The following is a 25,915-nucleotide window of genomic DNA, read 5'->3' on the forward strand; positions in this document are numbered from 1 at the left end:
AAGCAATTCACTACACAAGGATATACTCACATACCACACCCATAAAAAAAAAAGAAAAATAAACTACTACAAATGAATACAATACAATACCAAGAAAAACCACTTATTTTTTCTGCAGCATGTTAATGCCAAACCTTTGCAAATTTCTGTGGGTGATATAGCCTATATTTAAGTAGAAGTTAGCAATCAGAATTGAAAGATGTACAATTCTAACTGGTGTGTTGTAAAATCAGATAAAATAAGGGGGAAAAAAATGATGTTATTATTCATCATCTATATGGGCCACTACATGAAGGAAGGCTGCATTAGAAATGATATCAAATTCAGAGGTATCCAATCAGCTCTTTTCTTTATGCAGATGAATTCTACATGAACACGCTCTGATAAATTTCACACAGGTTAGACTATTTCTGGAAGTGCTTGGATTAACCCCCCCCAACTGTGTTCCTTGTTTGTTCTTGGGACTGTTCTCCAACATGACAGATATTGGAAGTTTAATGTCACTGATGGAGAGAGATATTTAGATATACTTAACAGTTACTCACAAGCACATTTCACGAACTACAAAGCAAACAGATATTGCTGTGATTTCAAAACACACGGCAGCTCAAAGAAACTGACAAATAGCAGGTCCATTAGTGTTTACTTCCAAGAGTTAGTCAAGTTGGCAATGATAGCTGGGTGTTATTACCTACAATATCCAAAGAATTATAGACAGTTCTACTTTTCAAAAGAAGAATTGTGAATGGAGAAATATAATAAGCTACAAAGACATGCAAAGGAAAAATTATATGTATGCAATCAATTTTTTCATTTAGAATAAAAAAGTTTTTACTTATGTTATCCAGTTTCTGTAGATTTGGCAATGCACGAATTACAGCAAGCCGATAGCCATCTTTCTCAGCACAAGGATTATCTGCCAACCAGAGGCTGTGAAGTTTATCTAGTCCTTTCAAATAATACACCTCATTTAGATCAGATATATTATTCTTTCGAATATATAATTCTTGTAGGTTCTTGCAGTGAGAGAAATCTTCTAAACTTGAGATGCTGTTAACACTATAGACATACACACACACACATATATATAAAGTATAGCATATTTCATAATACAATCTTAGGTAAGCAGAACAAAAATATTACATGTTATAACTTAATGAAAGGAGGGAAGAGAAAGAAGACAAGAAGTAATGAAAAGAAACAAACTAATGGGGGAGGATATCTTATCATCCCATAAACATTGTTACTTTTCCCTTCTTTATTTTTAAAACCGCTACATTGAATGAGATTTTATTTTAAACATATTAAACATTGCCGGCAATGTTGGCCAAGTGGTTAGCGTATCCGCTCCCCAGCCAAAAGGCTGCAGGTTCGAATCCCGCCATGGGCATGGATGTTTGTGATTGTCTGTGAAAGTACTAGTGGTGGTAGTCAGAGGTAAATGGTGTTGGTGTTAAATGATGAGAGTTGGTGGAGTAGTGACACGAAGAGTTGTAGAGCAGATACCCTCCCTCGATGAGTCTTTGGACTCCCTGGAGGTGTGATGTAATAATAATAGTAATAATATTTTCCCTCGTTTCTTCAAGTTCTGCCACTTTCTCATCACTATTTAAATCACACACACACACACACACACACACACACACACACACACACACACACACACACACACACACAGAGGGCGATTCAAAAAGATGGACTCAATTTTGTAAGTCTATATATCAAACATAGAACTAGTGACAAATATGATCTAAAGTATATTTGATTATACCCACAATAAAGTTTATAGATGTTCAACGTGCCTGCCCCTGCCAGCTGCATGGATAACATCAAGACGGTAGCTGAATTCATTCCATTACCGATGAAGGATGTCTTACATCACTGAGTTCACTGCAATTGTGATACGGTTCTTCTTTTACAAACCCCACAAGAAAAAGTTGCAGGGTGTGAGATCAGGTGATCTTGGGAGGCCAGAAATAAAGTGACAGATCTTCATTCTTCCTGATGCGCCCTATCCATCGGTGAAGTAGAGATTCATTGAGAAAATCTCGAACATCCTGGTGCCAATGGGGTGGAGCTCTGTCCTGTTGGAAAATGAAGTCTTCTGAATCATCATTCATTTGAGGAAAAAGCCAGTTTTCAAGCATGTCCAGATATGTTACCCCAGTAATGGTCTCTTCAGCAAAAAAGAAAGGTCCATAAACCTTTGTTCTTGATAAGACGCAAAACACATTAACTTTCGGGGAGTTCCTCTCATGTTGCAATGTTTTACAGCGATTTTGTAGTCCCCATATGCGAACATTGTGTCGGTTTATTTTCCCACGTAGGTGGAACGTCGCCTCATCACTGAAAATTAAACATAAGAATCATCATCCTTCACGGGGAAGACTTTACTAAGCAAACAGGAAGACTGGGAAAACTATCGATTTTACAAGGTAAACTTCAAGCACGGATTGCCTTCCTCAAAAAATGTCGTGATATGAAAGTTATTCCTACATTTGCTAGGTTTAAATAATTCGGTCTCCTGGAGCCCATTTTATTTACATTCGTGCAAGTTTCTCCTTAATTCATAACCAACTTCGTATTGCCAAAAAAAAGAATTAGCTTCTAATATTAAGTCTATTTCGGATCTCGAAGAAGAAATTTCAATTGTTCTTAATGAAGAATTACTAGATATTGTTCTTCGTTTATCAAAACAATCTTTAACCCATTCTTATAAAAGAAATTTTCACAGACTTATGCAAAAATATAATTCCTTATATCACAAGCAAAAGAAAAACTTAACCTCTGACATCACTTGTACTAATAAATGGATTAGTAACATTTCCGACGCCGAAACTAGTGCTTTAGCAAAAGGCCTTCATTTTGCAGTTATTCCTACATTCCGTATCTTGATTTTTTACATAATATAGAATGCAATCTATCTGGACTTTCTAGCGACAGTGCTAATAAACTTCGTTTTGAAGTTCGGCTTCGTTATTTAAAAGCAAATTACTTACCTCCACGCAATTTATCAAATGTTGAAATCAAAGGGCTAACTTCTTTAAGAAGAGATAATAACATATCTATTTCTAAGGCCGATAAAGGAAAGGCTATTGTAATCATGAATAAGACTGACTATAAGACAAAAGTATCCAGTCTTTTAGAAGACAGCTCTACCTACAAAGAGATCAGGCATAATCCTACAAATTCTCAATTTTTTTTTATTTATATGGAGTTTCCTCTCTTTTCTCCCCCGTCCCTACTGGGGCGAGTTGAGCCCCCTCGTGTGGGGGGGGTTAGGTATTTATGGCTGTAGATCTGTGTGTTCATGGGGCCAGTTTGCCTGCTTGCGAGATGAAAAATCCCAAATAAACTGGGGGAAAAAACCCTGCTGTCCACGCCCGCGACCAATTAACTTGGCTATGGCTGAGGAAGATCCTTAAGCTCCTCACGTCGGCGACAGGAATCGAACCCAGGACACTCCTTCCCCAGGCATATGGTTGCGAAGCTCATAGCCACTAGGCTAACCACGCGGTCAGGAGACCATATCGACCGGTAGTTCTTCAAAAGTAGGTTCGTAATTTATCCACAAAATTTGGGTCCCAACTGATGATCGCATCAAGTAATTTATTTAATTGTTTAATTCTCAAATTAAACAATTAAATAAATTACTTGATGCGATCATCAGTTGGGACCCAAATTTTGTGGATAAATTACGAACCTACTTCTGAAGAACCCCCTGTCTATATGGTCTCCCGAAAATTCATAAAGAAGGCTATCCAGTACAACCAATCATGAATTGCATTGATTCTCCTACTTATCGAATTGCAAAAGTCTTGTCTCATTATTTAAGTGCTCTCACTGGACATTCCTGATCCTACATAAAAAATTCAACAGATTTCCTTGAAAAAATCAAGGATCTAAAAATCAAAGAGTCTGAGTTGCTAGTCAGTTTCGACAATGTATCTCTGTTTACCAATATTCCATTAGCCGACACAGTCAAATTATTATATGAAGATAACCCTCTAGAGCCTGTGTAGCTCAGTGGATGTGGCATTTGCACACCACGGCGCTTGGCCGCACGAAGGAAGACTTGGTTTCGAGTCTAGTCGGCGACTACAGGAAATTTTTCTAAGCCTTTTTTCAACCGGTTCCCGAGTTAGTCGATCCCTGGCACGGGCAAGGATCGAAGTCAGAGAATCTTGCAGACTTGTAGCGGATTTATTTAGAAGTATAACATCATTCGCAAAAAGCAAAGAGCTGACATTAACATCTCCAATTTTGATATCAGGTTTAATACCACTTTCCTTCATAATGTGATCCATATAGATAATGAATAACAGAGGGGATAATGTACATCCTTGTCTCACACCAGATTTAACATTAAACCATCTTCCTGTACTTCCTTCAATTCTAACTGCTGACTTACAACTCAAATAAAGACTAAGTATTGCTTGATATAATGCCCCATTGACACCATATGACTGCAGCGTATTGAATAGCTTCTCTCTTGGCACCTTGTCATAAGCCTTTTCCAAATCGACAAAATTTAAATACAGATCTTTGTTATATTCCCATGCTTTCTCGACTATTTGTCGTAAAGTGAAGATCTGATCCTGACAGCCTCTATTTGGCCTGAATCCAGCTTGTTCTTCACCAAGCTTTTCTTCCACAATTCTTCTCAACCGTTTCTCAAGTATACTGGCATAGATCTTGCCAGGAACACTCAGTAGGGAAATACTTCTGTAATTCTCACATTCAGTTTTATTTCCCTTTTTATATATGGGTACTATGAGAGCTCTACTCCAATCATTGGGAATTCGTCCCTCTGTCCAGGCTTTCTGAACTATGCAGTGCAGCCACTGTAAGACTTTTATACCACCATACTTCAGCATTTATGGTCGAATATCATCTACTCCTGCTGCCTTTCCACATTTCAAGCCTTTGATGGCTTTTTCTACTTCAAGTATGGATATGTATTCCTGACTGCATGCCTGGTCAGTGTTTTTTATCACTGTGCTGTCATCACTGCTTGTTTCATTTAGCAGTTTTTCAAAGTAATTACTCCATACTTCAAGGATATCTTTTTCTCCTGTTTTCATGTCACCTTTATCATCTCTAACTCCTTTTACAGCACTCTTTCCTCCATTCCTAAGCTTCTTCAACAACCTCCAGAATATTTTGCCACCTTCTTGATATTTATTTTCTATATTCTTGCCAAAGTCCTCCCATGACTTTTGTTTAGCTAGTTTTACACACTGTTTAGCTTTCTTACATTTGTCTCTGTATTCTGTAAGAGTAAACGCTGACTTATTTGCCAGGAACTTTTGATATGCTTTCTTCTTTTCCTTCACTGCCTGTTTAACTTCCTGTGTCCACCAGGGAGTTCTGATTTTTTTTATCCTTGCACACAACCTCACCACATGCCTCTCTGGCAGAATCAATCAATGTTTTCTTCAGAGTGTGCCACTGAATCTCCAAGGTTTGATTCCTGTTCTCAACCTCTTTCATTTTCTTTTCAATAATATTTCTGTATTTTAGTTTACAGTTCACATCTGAGAGCTGCTCAACTTTTATTCGCTTTAAAACTTTCTTACATGTTATTCTTTTCAATATGAAATCCAATTTTATCCTGCTCAAGACTAAATAGTGATCACTTCCAATTTCAAATCCTCTGTACACTCTGGTGTCCTGCACCAGAGAGAAAACATCACTATCAACAATAACATAGTCAATGAGACTTTTCTTATTCCAAGCCTCTTCTCTCCATGTGAATTTGTGCACATTTTTATGTTGGAACATGGTGTTAGTAATAACCAGTCCATGTCCTGAGCAGAAATCCAACAGATATTTGCCATTATTATTAGCTTTGCTCTTTTCTCCAAATTTTTCCAAAATAATTTTGTATGTCTCGCAATCATTTCCTACTCTGCTATTTAGATCCCCAACAAGGACCAACTTTTCCTTTTTCATTGTGTCAGTTGCTTTTTCTAGAGCGTCAAAAAATTCCTCCACTTCTACCTTAGTAGAACCTTCTGTGGGACCATAGGCACAAATAAGTCTCATTGTTAGTTCCCCATTCTCATATTTGCCCACATTACTCTACTTGAGACTGACTGCCATTCAAGAAGATTAGCCTCGTATTTTGTGTTGAATACTATGGCTACTCCTTCTTTTCCTTGATTGTCATTGCCTGAATATAACATTTTGTATTTATTGCTTAGAAAGATCTCACCAGTTTTGGTCTTTTTTGTTTCAGTCACCCCTATTATGTCGATCTGGTACTTATCTAATTCCTCAGCTAGCTCCATTTCTTTGCCATTCAGGCTTCTTACGTTGATAGTACCGATCTTTAACTCTGGTGATGTTGAGTTGGGGTTTGTTTTCAGATTTGTTCCAGTAGCTGACTTTTCGCTGTTCGCCCTGGTTCCCTGGCGAAAACAACGGGGGCCTTGTTTAACCGGGCGACGCCCCAGCCGGCATGAAATTTTGTCATGTTGTACCATCATTTTTTATTTTGGTTTAACCAATAAGAATACAATTTGGTCGGCTAAATCCCAAATTGCCAGCCCATCCTCGTTTGTTCAGTATCAAAGTAGATACCCAACAGGGTGCACCATGAGAAGGTGAGGATTGGACATTAGGTCAGAAGCCCTGGTCGGTTCTTCACATTCCTTTAAAGGCTATGTGGAGGTCTCCTCTCAGTTATACAGCTTTGACCCTTAAGCACTCCAAAATTAACAAATGTCCTAAGGAAATATGACCTTATAACCAGTTGCAGACCACATAAGAAACTGACATCTCTTATCCACTCCACCAAAGACCAGCCACATCCCCTAGATCTATCAGGAATACCAGGTCCTTGGCAGTTGTAAACTGTCCTACTACCACCAAACAGGCAGGACTGCCAATATCAGGATATTCGAACACAAAGACTACATCCGGTTCCACCAATACAACCACTCAAGACTTGCTGATCATGCTTTGGACACCCATCACAGGATATGCTAGAAGAAGGCCACTTTATTACACTGCAGCAAATACAAGTATGAAAGACTTTTCATCAAATCTGCCTCAGCTTTAAAAAACTTTACAAACCTCAACAAATTTTAATTTTAATGCATACATTTTAAGAACATTAGCCAAGATAACCCAATTTATCCCCCTATGGGGTACTGTTTTAAGACTCTAGGCCTGATTTCTGTTCACTCATTTGCTCAGTGTTAGTGCCTGCATGCACATATCATTGTTTTTTGTGATCCCTGATGATGGCAAGGTAACACTGTCAAAATATGAGAAAGTATTAATTCAAGTTTTTTTATAATTAATATTCTAGTATATGTTGTAATATCCTGAAAAATTAAAAGCTATGTATAACCAACGTATAAGCTTATCTACAAGAACCACTTCCACTGAGCTACACAGTCATTTTTAGTATTAATAAACAAATTGCCAAAAATGCTCCTAGTTCATCTATGACAGTATTCATTATCATACTATGCTAGAATGCTTTACAAAATATACTTTACTTTGAGTGTCTATGATGATTGCTTGCTTACCTTAAGGAAAGCACCTCTACATTTGGTAATTTTCTAATCACACTGATGTCTGTCAAATCACTTCCCCTATTTAAAAACATATAAATTAACTATTTGAAATGTGGTGGATAAATTTTAAATATTATTATATAAATCTTGAAACATCAAATAAAAGTAGATATCCCTCATTTTAAAAGAACAGAATTCATAAATTTTCAATGCGAATGAAATTTGTTTGTAAGAATTTTTTATGTAAAGGCAGAGAAATGCATGCATGAGAGAATTCGAAGAGGGGGGGGGAAGGTTTCCCAACTCACATGCATCTACCTACTCTGCTGTGATTTGAGAGAGTCATCTATGCTCTGGTGTTTACATTTTATTCATAAATATCTGTTATTTATGCTCATCATAGATCACAAAAAAGTGAAAAGTAGGCTGACCGATGTTGATGGATCTCACAGAAATAATACAACACACTGAAATAGGATAGTGATCTAAAGACATGCACACAAATAAATCTGTCATTTTGAACAACACATTCAATTTTTAGGACACCCCCCCACCACAAAAAAAAAAAAAAAAAAAAAAAAAAATCAAGATAATGACAGAAAAATATATGACCATCATCATCAAATTCCTGACATGAACCTTCAGTGGTGTACAGGATATTACAATGTACTACAAGAAAAACATCCTATCAACAACTTTCCTCAAACCTAATCTCCTACCTGTCAAGACTCCAATATTATCAGAGCTGATAGCCTTTCCTCTGCCATTCTGTTAAGTGACCATACCATCTGAGATTAGCTCTGTTAACACTTTTCTGAATACTATCATCAAGTTCTTTCCTAGTACTATCATTTTTAATATGATGATTCGGTTCACTCCCTTAATTTTTCTTAGAACTCTCATTTTTGATATCCAGTCTTTCATCAAGATTTATAAATTTTTAACCAAGCTCTCATATTCATAAGTTGAAATTGGTTTGAACACTGTCTTGTATATAGTTAGCATTTTGACTAATTTCTCTCTTATTCTATATCAATCTATACAGTTGACTTTCTGCCATACTATCTTTGCTAATTCTGTCATCTATTTCCATATTTAATTTGTCATCTTCACTAAAAATTGTGACTAAATAGCTGAAATGTACTTTTCTATAGGTAATCCATTGAGGATGCAATGGATGTTTTCAGTTTTGTACCTATTTTCATTGTCTTTGTTTTTTTTTATTGCAGATTTTCATACCTAATTTATTACAGCAGTTTTTTTTTTTTTTTTGCATTTAATGTTAGTATAACCTTTCTCATCTTGAAAAAGCCAGACAGACCCTAGCTGGCGAAGCTTGTCAACGATTATGTATATATGTTTATCAAAATCATGGTCCAATAAAAAATCCAATATAATGTACCATATTTATTACAGCAGTTATTCAATTTATTCATGAAAGCCTGCAGACTTATAATAGATTTATTTACAAGTATAACATCATCAGAATAAAGAACCACTTTCCTTCATCATGTGATCAATATAAATGATGAATAACAAATTTGTAAATTATGTTAAAATTTGCAGATTTGTTAAATTATATAACAAATACTAACTGTATAGATCACAACTAATTGTCAACAATCTAAAACACAAGAGAAATAAGTTTACATTTAAGAATGAATCAAATTAAATCTATGAAAAATATTCCCAAAATGCAAAAGTACTGTGTAAATAAATAAGTAAAAAAAAATCAGTGACAAAAATAAAACTAGAAATGACATCTTATCAATGAGCACAAAATCTTTTATCACTCAAAACTGCAATGTACAATGCATTTTTCATTTTTAATTTAATATAATGCAGAAATGAATTACGAAAGCTAAGGTAAGTAACAGGGCTGGTTAATGATTAAACCTAGACAACTGGGGGTTCTCTCCACATAGCCATTAAGAAATATAGAGAATTGGCAATGACTTCTGGAATGGTGTCCAATACTCACTTTTTGTGAAGCAAACAAACTTATTCAGTATATACCTGGATGATGAACAATTTGAGATTTCTTCAAATAATTTTGCATAAACAAACATAACAAATATAATGTATAGCATGATTTTTTCCATGTGCTAGTTAGGATGCCATTTGTTAAACAAAGTACCGTTTTTCTCAGGAAACCAGAGTGAATGATAAGAAATCAGCTATTGTAACAAACTCAAATCCAATGTCAAGAAATATCAATGGAAAAGAAATGGAACCAGCAGAAAAATTAGTAAGATATCAATAAAACTGATGTTACTAAGACGAAGATGACTAAAACAGGTAAAATATTGTGAAATTATTTCCATAGTATATTATAACTGCTCAAGGATCAAAGACCGATAATTGGGAGAAGACCATTGATTCCATAAGCAATGTGTTGAACTAACCATAACTTCTGGCCAAATGTCCAATCCTCACTTTCATCCTATTATCTACTACCAGGATCATATGTCCAATTAATGCATATCTGATGGATACTGAAGGAGTGATGGTGGGCAAGTAACTTGGCACTTCAAAATCATCAATATCAATTTCCTTATATGTACTTCAAGGGTACAGGATGCTATGACAGTACTAAATGATAAAGTTCACATTATTATTGATCTTCTTTCAACGATTTTCCTCCAAATTAGTCTATCATTTGTCAGCACTCCAACAGTGTCACATCTTACATTTCTATATACTGCAGCACTTCTAACTGCATCAATATACCTAGATCTTGATCTTCCTCTGTATCTTTTTCTGCCATCTTGGAATCAAACACCTGTTTTACTTTCCTTTCCCATTCTGTTTACAAGACCATACCATCTTAGATTAGCTCTGCTCACACATTCCTGAATGCTAACAATGACATGTTGCTTAATATCTTCATTTCTAATATAATTCTGCCATTGATGTCATCTGTAGGACTTCCATAATTTTTCTCATAACTCTCATATCTACTGTTTCTAGTCCATGAACAGAGGCTTTATTTCTCACTCAATGCTCTGATCCATTAGTTAAAATTGGTTTGATCACTGACTTGTATACTGCTAGGGTTCCACAAAATTTATCGAAAACCATTAATTGAAAGACAGTTTATCAAGAATGATAATTCATTGAAAAAGCAATTCATCAAATAAACAATTAATCAAACAATAATTCAATGAATGACAATTCATCTGCAAACCAATTTTCTTGAAAACTATCGTTTTAAAGTGTTCGGCAAGAATACCTAATGTCATCCAAGATGTAGACAACATATATGGGTAGTCATTGAGATGCAATAATTATTTCGTTGTTTTTTATAACATTAGTCTGTACATTTTAATGGACAGAAGATAGAGGACACTAATCAATAATACCAAAACACTGCCAGGTGCAGACCATCAATTATTAATTTCTAATCTAAAGATCCATCTGAAAGCAAACAAGAATAACAGCAACAAAAGATATGACTTTTAACAAATGGACAACAAATTTACAATGGACATTGAATCAGAGCTCAAGAAACAAAAAAACACACCTCAGGAACAAAGCACTAAATCACACTGGACACACCTAAAGCAAACCATTGTAAAATTTGCAGCCAAAAACATCCCAATAAAAAAGAATGGTAGTCCATGGATTACCAAAGAAACCCTGGAACTAATTGAAAAAAGGAAACAAATTAAAGCAACAGACTGGCAAATCCCAAATTACCTGAACTTGAATAAAGCTATTAACCATGCTACTGGCCAAGACGTCTATAGATTTCAAGGTTATCATGGATGTGAAGTGTATATTAAAATTGTAATACCATTGATATTACATTGAAATATAGATGGATACGAAGCATGTGAGGATGTGTATTTGATCCATAATGGCAGGTAAGATGGTTAAGAAATCTTGTCAAAAAAGATAAAAATAGCTATATCCAAAACATCTGTAAAGAAATAGAAAGACACTCCAACTCTAATGAAATGACAGATTTATTCAAGAAGGTTAAGGATATAACCAAAAAATTCAAACCGAAACTTAATATAATTGCAGAGGAAAATGGCAAGATCTTAAATGACACTAATGACATAGCCAAAGATGGAAAGAGTATTGCGCCAAACTTTACAAGGACCCAGCTATTCAACAAGAAGGCAGAGGGGCTATTGAAGACATGGAAATGGAACTGAAAATCCTCAGAAGTGAAGTAAAACAAGCAATCAAAAAATTAAGGAATAACAAATCTTCAGGTCCTGATTCAATCTCGACTGAAATGCTGAAAAACCTTGGCGAGAATGCTGTCAACTGGATATAAGATTTATGCAACAAAATCTGGAAGATGGCCAACTCACTGGACTAGTTCCACCATTATCCCAATCTACAAAAAAAACAATTACAACAAATGTGAAAACTACCATTGCCCTTATCTCACATACTAGCAAGATTTTATTACACATTATTAAGGAAAGATTACAAAGTTTTATAGACCATCAAATCTCAGAAGAACAAGAAGAATTCAGTAAAGGTCAAGGAACTAGAGATCATATATCTAACATCAGACAAATAATCGAAAAAGCAAGGGACTTCAACTTAAGCCTTTATCTATGCTTTATAATTACTTCAAGGACTTGGACTATATGAGGGGGGGAATTTTATGGAATATCATGCAAGATTTGGTAATACCAAGCCATCTAGTAACTCTCATAAAGCACTTATATCAAGGAAATCAAGCAACAGTAAGAACTGATAACTTAATGTCTCTTGAATTCCAATTTGAAAAATGATCAAGACAAGGATGCATAATAAATTTAGTTTAATCCTTTATCCAAGTGTGAGCAAACAAAGTTTGCACCTGAAAATATCTTCAGGACTGAGGAAAGGTAGTGCAACACCAGGCAACTCGGAGCAAAGGTGGACCAAGCTATCATCACTCCTATCTCAGTATCTCCCATAATGCAAAACACATCTCCTTGCAGATATGTATAATATTATGCATTAAGGGAAGGGCCACTACCCAGACCGGTTTCGACCTTTATTGAGGTCTCGTCAGTGGGAGCCAGGCCCAGAGGTGGAGATACCAAGGCAGAAGCAATGGAGAGGTCATCTTTACCTATAGGAGTTGCCAAAAGGTGTGCCACCTTATTATTAAATTACTCTGGATTTAGAGAAAGATGTTGAAAGTTTATTTTGCACTTGGTTAGACTATAATAAATTTAGTTTAATCCTTTATCCAAGTGTGAGCAAACAAACTTTGCACCTGAAAATATCTTCAGGACTGAGGAAAGGTAGTGCAACACCAGGCAATGCGGAGCAAAGGTGGACCAAGCTATCATCACTGCTATCTCAGTATCTCTCATAATGCAAAACACATCTCCTTTTTAATCATATCTGCAAGGAGATATGTTTTGCATTATGGGAGATACTGAGATAGCAGTAATGATAGCTTGGTCCACCTTTGCTCCGCGTTGCCTGGTGTTGCACTACCTTTCCTAAGTGTGAGCAAACAAACTTTGCACCTGAAAATATCTTCAGGACTGAGGAAAGGTAGTGCAACACCAGGCAATGCGGAGCAAAGGTGGACCAAGCTATCATCACTGCTATCTCAGTATCTCTCATAATGCAAAACACATCTCCTTTTTAATCATATCTGCAAGGAGATATGTTTTGCATTATGGGAGATACTGAGATAGCAGTAATGATAGCTTGGTCCACCTTTGCTCCGCGTTGCCTGGTGTTGCACTACCTTTCCTAATTAAAGCGAATAAAAGTTGAGCAGCTCTCAGATGTGAACTGTAGACTAAAATACACAAAGATTATTGAAGAAAAAATGAAAGAGTTTGAGAACAGGAACCAAACCTTGGAGATTCAGTGGCAAGCCTTGAAGAAAACCCTGATTGATTCAGCCAGAGAGGCATGTGGTGAAATTGTCTGCAAGGATGGAAAAATCAGAACTCCATGGTGAATACAGGAAGTTAAAGAGGCAGTGAAGGAAAAGAAGAAAGCATATCAAAAGTTCCTGGCAAATAAATCAGCTTGTGCTCTTATAGAATACAGAGACGAATGTAAGAAAGCGAAACACTGTGTAAAACTAGCTAAACAAAAGTCATGGGAGGACTTTGGCAAGAACATAGAAAATAAATATCAAGAAGATGGTAAGATATTCTGGAGGCTGTTGAAGAAGCTTAGAAATAGAGAAAAGAGTGCTGTAAAACTGCTATCTCAGTATCTCTCATAATGCAAAACACATCTCCTTTTTAATCATATCTGCAAGGAGATATGTTTTGCATTATGGGAGATACTGAGATAGCAGTAATGATAGCTTGGTCCACCTTTGCTCCGCGTTGCCTGGTGTTGCACTACCTTTCCTAAGTCCTGAAGATATTTTCAAGCACAAACTTTGTTTGCTCACACTTGGATAAAGGATTAAACTAAATTTATTATAGTCTAACCAATTGCAAAATAAACTTTCAACAAGGATGCATACTCTCAACCATTACTAGTCAACCTTTACACTGAAACTATAATGAAAAGATCTCTAGAAAAGTGGAATGGAGGCATTAAAATAATTGGCCGAACAATCACTAACCTACAATACACAGATGACACAGTGATAATAGCCACAAACGAACAGGAATTAAAATCCATCCTAAATCAATTAGAATGGGAAAGCTTAAGCCATGGTTTACGAATAAATCAAGGTAAACCAAAATAATGATTTTAAACAATGCAGAAGAGATAGATATAGAATTGAAATTGTCGTCAATTTCGACTAAATTGACGTGATAATAACAAAAAAAAGATGGATGTAAAAAAGAGATAATAAGAAGAATAGCACTAGCTAAGAAAGTGATGACTGATTTAACTAAGACATGGAAAGATAGGCACATTTCCAAAAAAAAAAAAAAAAAGACCAAAATTAAGCTTGTAGAAACCTTATTTTTTTTTCAATTTTTCTCTATGCTTCTGAGTCTTGGACAATGCCAAAAGATAAAAAAAAAATCAGCTAATGCCTTTTTGTTCCCATATAGGGAGCAGGCGAGGCTGTTTAGCCCTATCTAACTTTTTGAGACTGAGTGGGCAGTTCAATCTCTACTGGTAGCCAATCAGAGATAGCTGGCCCAAGGCTATCACTAATTAATTGGTACACAGTGAAGAAAATGGCTAACAAGTGCCGCACACTTATTTTTAATGGCCTGAAAATAGTGTGGGCTCGATGGCCAATTTTCTTGAGTTTATGGGACGAAAAACACGAGTTTCCGGGAGAAAAAATTCGCTTGCCTGTGCCAGAGATTGAGTAACTCGGGAACCAGTCGAGAAAAGGCTTAGAATATGTTTCTCGAGTCGGCGACTAGATTTGAATCCAAGCTTTCTCCGTTTGGTCAAGTGCCATAAAGTGTAAATGCCACTTCTACTGAGCTGCACAGGCTCTTGACAAAAGATGATAAGATGATGTTAAGAGTGTCTTGGACAGAAAAACAAACAAACAAAAGTATCCTAGAAGAACTGAATATCCACACAAGATTGACAAACACAATTGACAAGAGAATTGTGCATATTTTGGACACACACAGACATGCAGAAGGGCAGACTACCTGGAAAAAATAAGCCTCCAAGGTAAACTGTTTGGAAAAAGAAAAAGAGGGACATCCCCCAACAGATGGATTGACCAAATATCAAGAATCACTGGACTTAAATTAGAACAAGCAAAAAGAGAGGCACAGGGAAGAAAGAAATGGTGAAGCATCATCAAGAAGGTCTCAAATCCTCAGACATAAACAAGATCCGAGAGAAAGAGAGATTCTGTAAGCATACCTACTATTTCATTGTGTAGATAGTGATTTATCTCTAAACATAAAAGTTCGTTCTACCCAATTTTTTCGCTACTACAATAATCAGATTGAAATCAAAACTGACAAATCTTAATATTTCATTAAAATATTATCTATAAAATTTCATTACATTTCATCCAACCTTCTTTACCAAAATTTATAATAAAAGGGATCCTGTAGGAACTAAAATTAAACTATACAGACTTCTTGTGCATTTTACAAATTTCGACATTTGTGCATATTCCACTAAGTCAGACAGTTATCGCAATATATAATTTCAATGAGTTGTCCTTTGCAGCCCCGAATATAGTTGAACTGAAAACTAGAACAGTTCGAGAAATTTTTGTAAAAGGTTGAAATACCAAATCAGAGTAAAATTCATTCCATATAAGTGGTGTGCATGCACAGACATCACACACTAATACAATTGTCATTACTACAAATAATAGTGCCTCCATAGTTCAGTCAGTATAAACAAAGCATTTTAGTCAGAAACACCCGAGTTCAAATCCCATGCATAATGTGAAAAAATTTTTAAGTCTTCTTTGACTGAAACTGAGTTATCTGGTCTCATATGGAGATGGCAAGATTTTGACTCCCAGAAACTCAGGCGCTTCATCCTGAAAACAGCACTCCATGAACACACATATCTACAGACATACAACACTTACTGGATAAGGAAGACAATGCGAAAACCATCTTTTTCTCTAGTAAAATAGAATTTCTACTCCAACAGCATTCAACTGAAGAGCCTGGAGGATAAGGGGAATAATAATTAAAATAATAATTAAGATTTTTTTTTACATAATCTTTTCTAGATTGTGTAAAACACATAAAATACACAGAAACGAATATACTGACTGAAAGAAATATCCCTCAAAAAAAAAAAAAAAATTGCCACACATGTCTACATAACAAATATAAAGGGGGATATCATGCTACTCTTCCAATTCACAAGTTAATCCATTAAAAACTGCAGTTCTTTCTTCACGTACCTTATAATTCATTTTCTGGTGAATAGTTCATTTGATGAATGGTGATTTTTGATGAGTTGCTGGATTTTGACAAATTGCTTTTTGATTAATTGCCATTTGATGAATTTCTTTTACGAGGAACTGCCTTTGGATTAATTGCTTTCTCGATGAACTGTTTTTCAATTAATTGTTTATTCAGTTAATTGTTATTCGATAAATTGTTTTCAGTGAATTTTTGGATATCTACTGCTAGTTTAGTTTGTGTGCAAAATATGCAGAATAAGTGCAAAATTCTGGCTAATTTTGCACTAATTCTGCATAAATTTATTCAACGAAATGGCTCCTCAACCATACAAGTTTTGCTTATTCTATTGCCTATTTTCATACTAAACAGCTGAAATATTTTACTTATTCTACAGGTTCACATTTTAGAATACAGTTGAAGTTTTCTGTGTTCCTCCCTATTTTCAGTTTTGGTCTTTTTATTGTTGATTTTCATAACAAATCTGTTGCAGCTGTTATTCAACTTACTGAATCCTGGAGACTTGCATTGGATTTGTTTAAGAGGATCACATCATCTGCATAAAGCAAAGAGCTAAGTTTGATATCTCTAATTCTGATATCGTTTTAGGCACTTTCTTTCATAATGTGATCCATATATACAGAGTGATCAAAATTAAAGAATCCCTGTTTAAGGCCTTGTGAAGGAATCCAGTGATCCAAATGCTGCGAACTTTGCAAGAATACATTGTGTGTCATGCAGAAGTGATATCTTAGAAAAAAAGTAGTTCCAAAATTCATCACCAAAGGCATTGTAAACAACAAATGCGTGGAATTTGCATATCATTCATCTTCTTTAACCTATTCACTGTTGGGGCACTCACAACCTCTGGCAATCCATTCCACTCATTCACCACTCTCCAAGTAACGAACCTAGTCTACACATCCTTACTTACCACATGCTTAGACAACTTCCAAGTGTGACCTCTTGTTTTTCCTCCACTCCCCATGTATCGAAAAATTTCTTTTTTGTCAGTCTTATAGAATCCCTTCTATCATATCCCATCTCCTCTACCTGTCAGCTAAACTCTGCAACCCACACAGTCAATCTATCCTCACAGGGAACATTCCACAGACCATCACCAGCCTGGTCACTAGTCTCTGAATTCTCTCTACCACCTCCCAATCTCCAAGAAACACTGGTGACGATATCTGTGCACAGTAGTCAACATGTGGCCGAATCATATCCTTATAAAGAGGGATAACCTCCCTATTTTTACTTGTCAAAGTGTTCTTCAACATCCAAGTAATCCTCTGAGCTATTTTGCCAACTCTTGCAATATATTCTCGGAATTTCAAATCTCTATTCATCATTAGCCCCAGGTCCCTAGCACCATCAATTTCACGAGTACCATCAATATGATACAAAGTATGTAATCTTTTCATCCCAAAGTGTATTTGGGATGAAATTTTACAACATTAAATTGACAACCATTGTCGTTTGCTCATACTGTCAATTTATTTAAACCATCCTGTAAGATATCTACATCACTTTAATCAACTATTTCCCTTGCTAATTTTGCATCATCAGCAAACAAGAGAATATCTGGTTCAAATCTTTTGTTATATCATTAATGTACAAATTAACAAGTAGTGGTCTTAGTACAGGGACCTGGGGCACTCCACTAGTCAACCTCATTTGCTCTGATTCCACTCTGCCATACACCACATCCCCTGATTTCTATCAGCCACCATTCCCCCCAGCCTCATATCCATTCCAATTTGCTCCAACTTCTGTAAAAGTTTTCCATGCAGTATTCTGTCAAATGCCTTTGCAAAGTCCAGCAGTATCATGGTGTAGTCATTCTCTTTATCCAATTCATCTGCCACCTTATTATAAATTGTAAATCGCTGAGGTAGGACCTGCCTTTTACAAAGCCATGAGGTTCCCTATAGAGTATCATATTCCTATATACCCATTCCAGAATTTTACTTTTAACCAACTTTTTCAATACTTTAACCACCACTCCAGAGATATTAATTGATCTGTAATTTGCTACTTCTGTCTTAGAGCCACCTTTATGTAATGGAACTATCGTACCCTCTTTCCACCCCCTTGGAACTTTGCCAGAATCAAGACATCGATTATCAGAGGCACATTGTCATAGCACACGAGCTGACATACCATCCAGGCCCACTGCTGTATTCACAATTGCAATGCCATTGCTGCACTCCACGAATTTCATTGCCCGAACAAGTGTCGATGAGGTCCATTACCTTCATGTGCTTTACAATGAATGATTAGTTATTTTCAAGAAAAGGGATCACTGGGAATTAGAGGTCGCAAACTAATCAGTTCACAACAAGTGAATGAAGTTGCTACTGCTGTTGTGGAGCAAGTCATGAATAACAGCATTGGTTCTTGCAGGGCACATGTTGTCTCATGGCACATGGATGTGGCTTACACAACTGTCTGGAACATTCTACAGAAGATTCTGCATTTCTACCCATTCAAGATAACCCTGACACAGGAGTTTCACCTAAAGGACTTTGAAAGTCTACTGACATTTGCTTTAACATTCCTTGCTCGAGCTTAGTTGGACACTGCATGGCTGTGGATGATTCGTGGAAGATGACACTCACTTTTACCTGAACGGAGCTATGAAATAGCCAGATATGGGCTATGCAAGACCTGCATTCAATGCAACGAATTCCTTTGCATTCACCCAAAGTTACTGTCTGGTGCAGGTTCCTACATCCTTTGCTCGAGTTTAGTTGGACACTGGATGACTGTGGATGATTTGTGGAAAGATGACACTCACTTTCACCTGAACGGAGCTGTGAATAGCCAGATATGGGCTATGCAAGACCTGCATTCGATGCAACAATTCCTTTGCATTCATCCAAAATTACTGTCTGGTGTAGATTTACAGCTTTGTTTATCACTGGACCATTCTTCTTGGAGGACATTCGCCAGTCTTATCCTGCAACCTGCTCAGTTACTGCTGAGAGGTATTGTAATATGATAAACAATCTTATTGTGCCATTGTGCCACAGCAGAGCACGTGCATGGATTCAGACATTTTCATACGGGATGGAACCACTCCACACATCAGTCAATCCATATAGAAGATTCTTCGAGAACATTTCAAGGAAGGCAGAGTGATCAGTTGTGCATATCCCACTGCAGAGCTGCCTCGTTCACCTGATCTAACCCCATGTGACTTCTGGCTCCGGGGATTTCTCAAATGCAGGGTTTATTGGGATCATCCTGATAACTTGCCAGAATAATAGACAGCATAAAGCAGCATGTACACAAATTCAGTCCAGACCAGCTGCATTCTGCCAGTGAACACACTGTGAGAAGGATCAAGGTTGTGGCATACCAGGACAGACTGGAAACTGAATAGTACAGCCCATGAATGGTGTATCACATCTACATTTGGTAAACCATTGAGCATCCACTGGTGGTGATTTTGGACCTCTCTTTTTTTTCTCTCTCTCTCTCTCTCTCAGATATTGCTTCCCCATGGCACACAATGTATACACTTCACAAATCCTAAAATTTTAATGGAACACCTTGGTTAGAGTTGAGTATCATCAGTCTCATATTCAATGTAAAGCTATGTGCACACTATCGCAGCAGCAGGCTGTATCGCATCTCAACAGCACAACAGCACACACTACAAGTGTGCCGGGCTGCAGTGCACTGCATTGACCTTGCGTGTGACCGCACATTTCCTAGAATAGATACCCCATACTTCACTCGCGCTCAGAGGTGTCGACGACCATGGCAGCTGCAAATGCAAAATAATGCAAAACACATCTCCTTGCGGATATGTATAATATTATGCATTAAGGGAAGGGCCACTACCCAGACCGGTTTCGACCTTTATTGAGGTCTCGTCAGTGGGAGCCAGGCCCAGAGGTGGAGATACCAAGGCAGAAGCAATGGAGAGGTCATCTTTACCTAGTCAGCCAGTTGAGTCAAGGCCAGCGCCCACTGGACTTAACAGCACAATCCACATGCAAAGTGAGGAGCGCCTGATTTTCAAACATGTTTGAACTTGTGAAAAATTATCAAAATTATTATGAGGCTGGAATCATTTTAAATGCTGTGACAAGTTCACTTTCTGCAGAACATAGTTTGGGAAACACTGCAGTAGATAATGAATAAGGGTGGAGATAGCATGCACTCTTGCCTTATACCTGATTTTATATTAAACCATTTTCCTATATTTTCTTCAATTCTAATTAATAACTTTCAACAATTTTTTTTTTTTTTTGAAAAGTTTTTCTCTTGACATCACCTTGGTGAATGTTTTTTTGAGATCTAAACTTTAGATCCTTGTTATATTTCCAGGATTTCTCAACTATTTGTCATAAAGTGATAATCTGATAATGGCAACCCTTATTTGACCTGCATCAGCTTGTTAGTCTTCAGATTTGTTTCTCTTCAACAATTTTCTTAGTTTCTTCTCAAGTATGACTGTATAAATTTTACTTGGCACACTTAGAAGATAAATTCCTCTGTAATTCTCACACTGTTTTCCTTCTTTTTATGTACAGTAACTATGAGAATTCTACTCCAATAACTTGATCTTCTGACAAGGGCTTCTGAATTATGCAGTGTAGCTGCTGTTAAAACTTTTATATATCCATAGAGCATTTCTAGTCAAATATCATCTGCTCCAGCTGTCTTTCTACAGGTAGGTCCCTGTGCTAAACCTGATCAAATGCTTTTCAAATGTCAAAGCGACTATGTGAGTTTCACCAAATTTTTCCAGGACTTGAGACCAGAGGTAATTAGTGAAAGCCAGAGGATTGGCTGCAGATTGCAAGTGGTGGAATCCGCATTGCTGGTTACTGATTAGTTGGCAGGTCTTTAGGTGTTTTAGGAAATGGTTGTTGATAACCTTCTCCATAATTTTAGAGAGAACAGAAGTGAGGGTAATTAGATGGTAGTTTATTGGTTTATCACCTTTCTTTGGGATAGGCTGGATATAGGTCTGCTGTTTCATTGCTGTAGGTAGATGCCACTTGAATAGGATAAATTGAAGAGGCGATACAGAATAGGTGTTAGTTCTGGGGCACAAGTTTTTAACACAATAGGTGGGATACCATCAGGAGCAGATGCCTTGTTTGTGTTCAGGTTATTAAGGATTCTTCAATTTCTTTCTAGTAGAATACTATCAGTCACATGGAAAAAGCACTTCTTTGAGTTGAGGGAACTTTGCCCAGGTCATCAATGCATGAATTTGAAGAGAATAGTTGTGCCAATAATTTGGCCTTAGGTTTAGGTAATGTGATTACATTACCATCTGGATGTGAGAGTGGTGGAAACCCGGGTGGACAAAAGTTGTACCCAATGGCCTTGGCAAGGGACCAGAAGGAGCAACTACTATTTGGACAGTAGGTGAGTTTACAGCATTTGGCCCTTTCAAATTCTTATTGGGATTTGGTGATGATGCCTTTACAGCTGTTGCATAGTGTGTATAGGCAGAATGTGCAGCTAGAGTTTTGGTCTTCAGCCATTTGTGGTATGTAGAAGTCTTTTCTTTTACTGTGTTGGCACACTTTTTTTTGATAACCAAAGTTTGGATGGTGGCTGTGAATTTGAAGTGGAATAAGGTATGAAGGCCTTCATGTTAGTCTGAGCAGTGTTCAGAACATGGGTAAGAGGAATAGAAGTCACAAGAGTTGTCTCATCTGTCATCCTTACAGTGCCAATGGACACTAGACTGAGAGGTGGTGAGTGAAGGCTATTCTGTGACAAAAGAGACTTATATGAGGTTGTGGTAAAAGTTACCAAGAGGAGAACTGACATGCACAGTATGCTTAGAAGGGGGAGCTTGTTAGGAAGAGATCAAGTATGTTGGGAAACTGAAGAGAATGATCAGGTATTCTAGTAGGGAGATTGACGATTTGTGTTAGGTCTGCTAATGGCAAACACCTTGGATCCCTGCCAGCTTGATCAGTCAAACTGGAGAAAGGAAATTTGGGCTATGGATGTTGAAAAGTCTCCCAAGGAGGATGACTTCACTATTAGGGAATTTTGACTGTAGAAAGTTGAACTTTAGAGTGAAAGATAGTTGAAGATGGTCATAGTGGTTATTGAGTTTGGAGAGTGATAGAGGCAGCATATAAAAGGGGCCGGTTAGTTTGGTAGAGAAATTTTGAGCAAAAGCAGATCAAATGGAGGGGGGGGGGTTCTGAGGTTTTGCAATCTCTGGCATGGTTTGTCAGTTCTGATGAATGCACAAGTGCCACCCTTGCAGCAGAAAGATCCGTGTAATGTGTAGTTTAAGCAGTTGAGATGGACAGTGGTTGTTGAGGCTCTCAGTTGGGGTTCTGATAAGAATAGTAATTCTGGTTTAGATGACTGCAAGTGGTGGCAAACATAGTTTATATTGCTGTTTAGACCACAGATATTGGTGAAGTAGATGCAGAAACTTTCTTTTTGGTAAAAATTAATGTTGGCGAGTGTTTTTTTTTGGGGGGGGGGATTCGCTTTTTTTTATTTTTATTTTTTTTGTCTGTTTGTTTTTATGATTTTTTGAACTATTTTTTGAGGGAGAATTTTTGTGATCCACAGTAAAATTTTATTTCTTTGACTTGTGATCCATTATATTTGGGGAAGAAGAGATAAAAAGGAAATGGGGCATGTAATGAGATGTGACAGACTCGCAAACATGCTGCCCACACAGAGGAAACCTCGTCTCATGTCCATGCATGGTCTTGACATTTCTACCTGCAGTCTTTGCACTTGGTCTCCCTCTAGTCACAAACCAGAAAAATAAGTGGCTGCAAGATATGATGATAGCTGATCAGAAAAACTCCAGTAAAAGGAAATGGGGCATGTAATGAGATGTGACAGACTCACAAGCATGCTGCCCACACAGAGGAAACCTGGTCTCCTGTCCATGCATGGTCTTGACAGTTCTACCTGCAGTCTTTGCACTTGGTCTCCCTCTAGTCACAAACCAGAAAAATAAGTGGCTGCAAGATATGATGATAGCTGATCAGAAAACCTCCAGAGTCGTTACTTACTGGTTTGGTCCCACACACTAACTAGCGAGCAGCCTGGGGAATAATTTTACTGCTGTACACTAAAAGCCCTTTAGTAGCCCTTCAGGGCTACTAAAGGGCTTTTAGGCTACTGAAGTCTTATAAAATAAATTTATTTAGATAGATATTAGAGAGTATTACTGTCATATAGATAGCAAATTGAAGTTCAAGGGCGATGTAGCAAAGATTGCAAATACAACTCAAAAAATAACTGCAATGCTAAAACTAACTTTCACATGAAAAGATAAGGATGTCATTTTGCCTCTTTACAAGTCCTTGATAAGACCTCACTTGGACTATTGTGCGCGGGTCTGGACTCCTGGTTTCTATTGTGGTTCTGATACATTGGAGAGGGTGCAAAGGAGAGTATTAAAATTGATATCAGGAGTGTGAAATACTGATTATGAAGACAGATTGAGAATGGTAGGCTGCAGACACTAGCAAACAAGAGAAAGAGGGGGTGATGTAATTGTGACTTACAAACTTCTGAAAGGGTCACACACGATTTCAGTTGATGGAATTTTTCATATGATGGAGGGTGGGAAAAGGACAACCTTGGAAGCTGAGAATGAATGCTACTAAGAAAGGAGTGAGGGCTAGATTTTCTCTCATAGGGTGGTGCGTGACTGGAATGGATTGCCATTGGATTTGGTAGTATGATAACTGGTGCGCTTAGTATGTGGCCTCCCTCAATGAGTCCTGGACTGCCTAGAGGTCTCTCTTAATAATAATAATTACAATTTTGTATCATCATCATCAAATTCCTGCCATGTACCCTCAAGGGGTGTACAGGATATGATAGTACTACATGAAAAAAATTACATCATTACTAACTTCCTATCTACTTCCCTCCAAATCAGTCTGGTACTTGTCAAGACTCCAACATTATCAGATCTTATATTTCTATCGTCTAAGGCGTTTTGTACCATATCAATCCACCTATATCTTGGTCTACCTCTGGGTCGTTTTGCTGCCAACCTGGCAGAGAACACTTGTTTTGCTATTGTTTCTTCGCCCATTCTGTTTAAATGACCATACTACCTGAGATTAGCTCTGCTAATGCATTCCTGGATGCTGACAATGTCAAGTTCTTTCTAATATCCTCGTTTTTAATATGATATTGCCATTGATGCCATCTGTTCACGCCTATAATCATTCTCAGGACTCTCATATCTGCTGTCTCTAGTCTTTGTTCAAGTGTTTTACTTCTGACCCAGCTCTCTGTTCCATAAGTTAAAACTGGTTTGAACACTGTCATGTATACAGCTAATTTAGTTCGATACAAAATTAATAATGGAAAAAAACTCACATACAAGGATTATTTAATAGTATAATTTTCGCGTGTGTGTCACAGGCATCTTCAGTATGTCAAGCTCAAATTAAACAATAACTGACAATTCCAAAAAGCGCCACCTAAGTAGCTGGTGTAAGATAACTAAAAAGGTCAATAACTTTCCTAAAAATAAAAATAAATAAATAAAAAAAAATCAATACAATACAAGGTTAGGAAAGATTAGCTGATTTGTAAAGTACTATCTCCTATAAACGGGATAGACTTAAGCCGTCGGATCTGTTTAAGTTAGGAGAATGAAGTAGAGTTTCACATGTTTCTTTATAAAGGCTTTCCATGAGAAACTGACTTTTGTGAAGAATTCTTGTCTTTCTCCAATGAACTCTGTGTCTAGTGAAGATGGCATGTTCCGCAAGTCCAGACTTTTCAGGTTTAAAGTATTCAATATAAGATTGGTGTTCTTCTAGCCGAATAGAGGCAGATCTTCCCGTTTGTCCGAAATAAGATAATTTACAAGAGCACGGAATCTGGTAGACACCTGGATGATTAAGATGTGGAAGCTTGTCCTTAGGAGAAGTGAGAAAGGTGGAGATTTTTCTAAATGATCGAAAGGCAACAAAAATATTCAGTGGTTTTAAAACTTTTGCTATAAGTTCACTGATGCCTTGTGCATAAGGTAGGAGGTTTAATGGATTTTTTACAACACTCAGAAAGGATTAAAAAGATTTTAATACTTCCTATATTTCGTCCTAGTCACTAGGACATCTACGGGGATTACAAAAATAACTAATGTAACATAACACAACTATCATACAATACTAAGCCCAACCACGTGGGTGACACTAAAGTCCTATCTAGGTGGAGCGCTCTCTAAGGGCGGTTGTAGGTGGCCTGGAATATAAAGTAGGATCTCTGGTGATGAGTGTTTCCCAAATTTTCGGAAGCTTAATGCAACCGTATTTATTAAGATTTGGTTGATTTCTAAGAGGTGCTGCTGCTTCTAAGAATAGTCTCTCTTTCTTGAATTTGCTGTGATGGAGCATGGTGGTTTTCTTCCATGATACTCTGTGGGTGGTGTCCAAGACATGGTCAGCCAAGCCTGAATGACCATAGTTGTGTTTACAGATGTAAGACTTGTGTTCCTCTAGGCGGATGGATGCTGATCTGCCTGTCTGTCCAAAGTATGCCAGCTTACAGGAACAGGGTACTTTGTAAACTCCAGGCAGAGAGAGAGAGAGGAGAGAGTTGATC

The 25,915-nt window shown here is 37.1% G+C and overlaps 1 protein-coding gene across 4 annotated transcripts in view; it reads right to left on the reverse strand.

Moving 5' to 3' along the window:
• LOC150094135 (uncharacterized) overlaps positions 1-25,915 on the reverse strand; it is a 109,909-nt gene that overhangs the window by 36,017 nt on the left and 47,977 nt on the right. For all 4 annotated transcript variants that reach the window (XM_090411895.1, XM_090411893.1, XM_090411892.1 and 1 more), the window contains exons 3-4: positions 7,542-7,607; positions 836-1,059 (exon numbers count right to left, since the gene is read on the reverse strand). In XM_090411895.1, coding sequence (XP_090268021.1) covers positions 836-1,059; positions 7,542-7,607 — 290 coding nt within the window. The remainder of the gene's footprint in view (positions 1-835; positions 1,060-7,541; positions 7,608-25,915) is intronic.

This window comes from Typopeltis vanoorti, chromosome 22 (assembly GCF_054136105.1).
Source record: "Typopeltis vanoorti isolate ZY-2024b chromosome 22, IOZ_Tvanoo_1.0, whole genome shotgun sequence".
Taxonomy (NCBI): domain Eukaryota; kingdom Metazoa; phylum Arthropoda; class Arachnida; order Uropygi; family Thelyphonidae; genus Typopeltis; species Typopeltis vanoorti.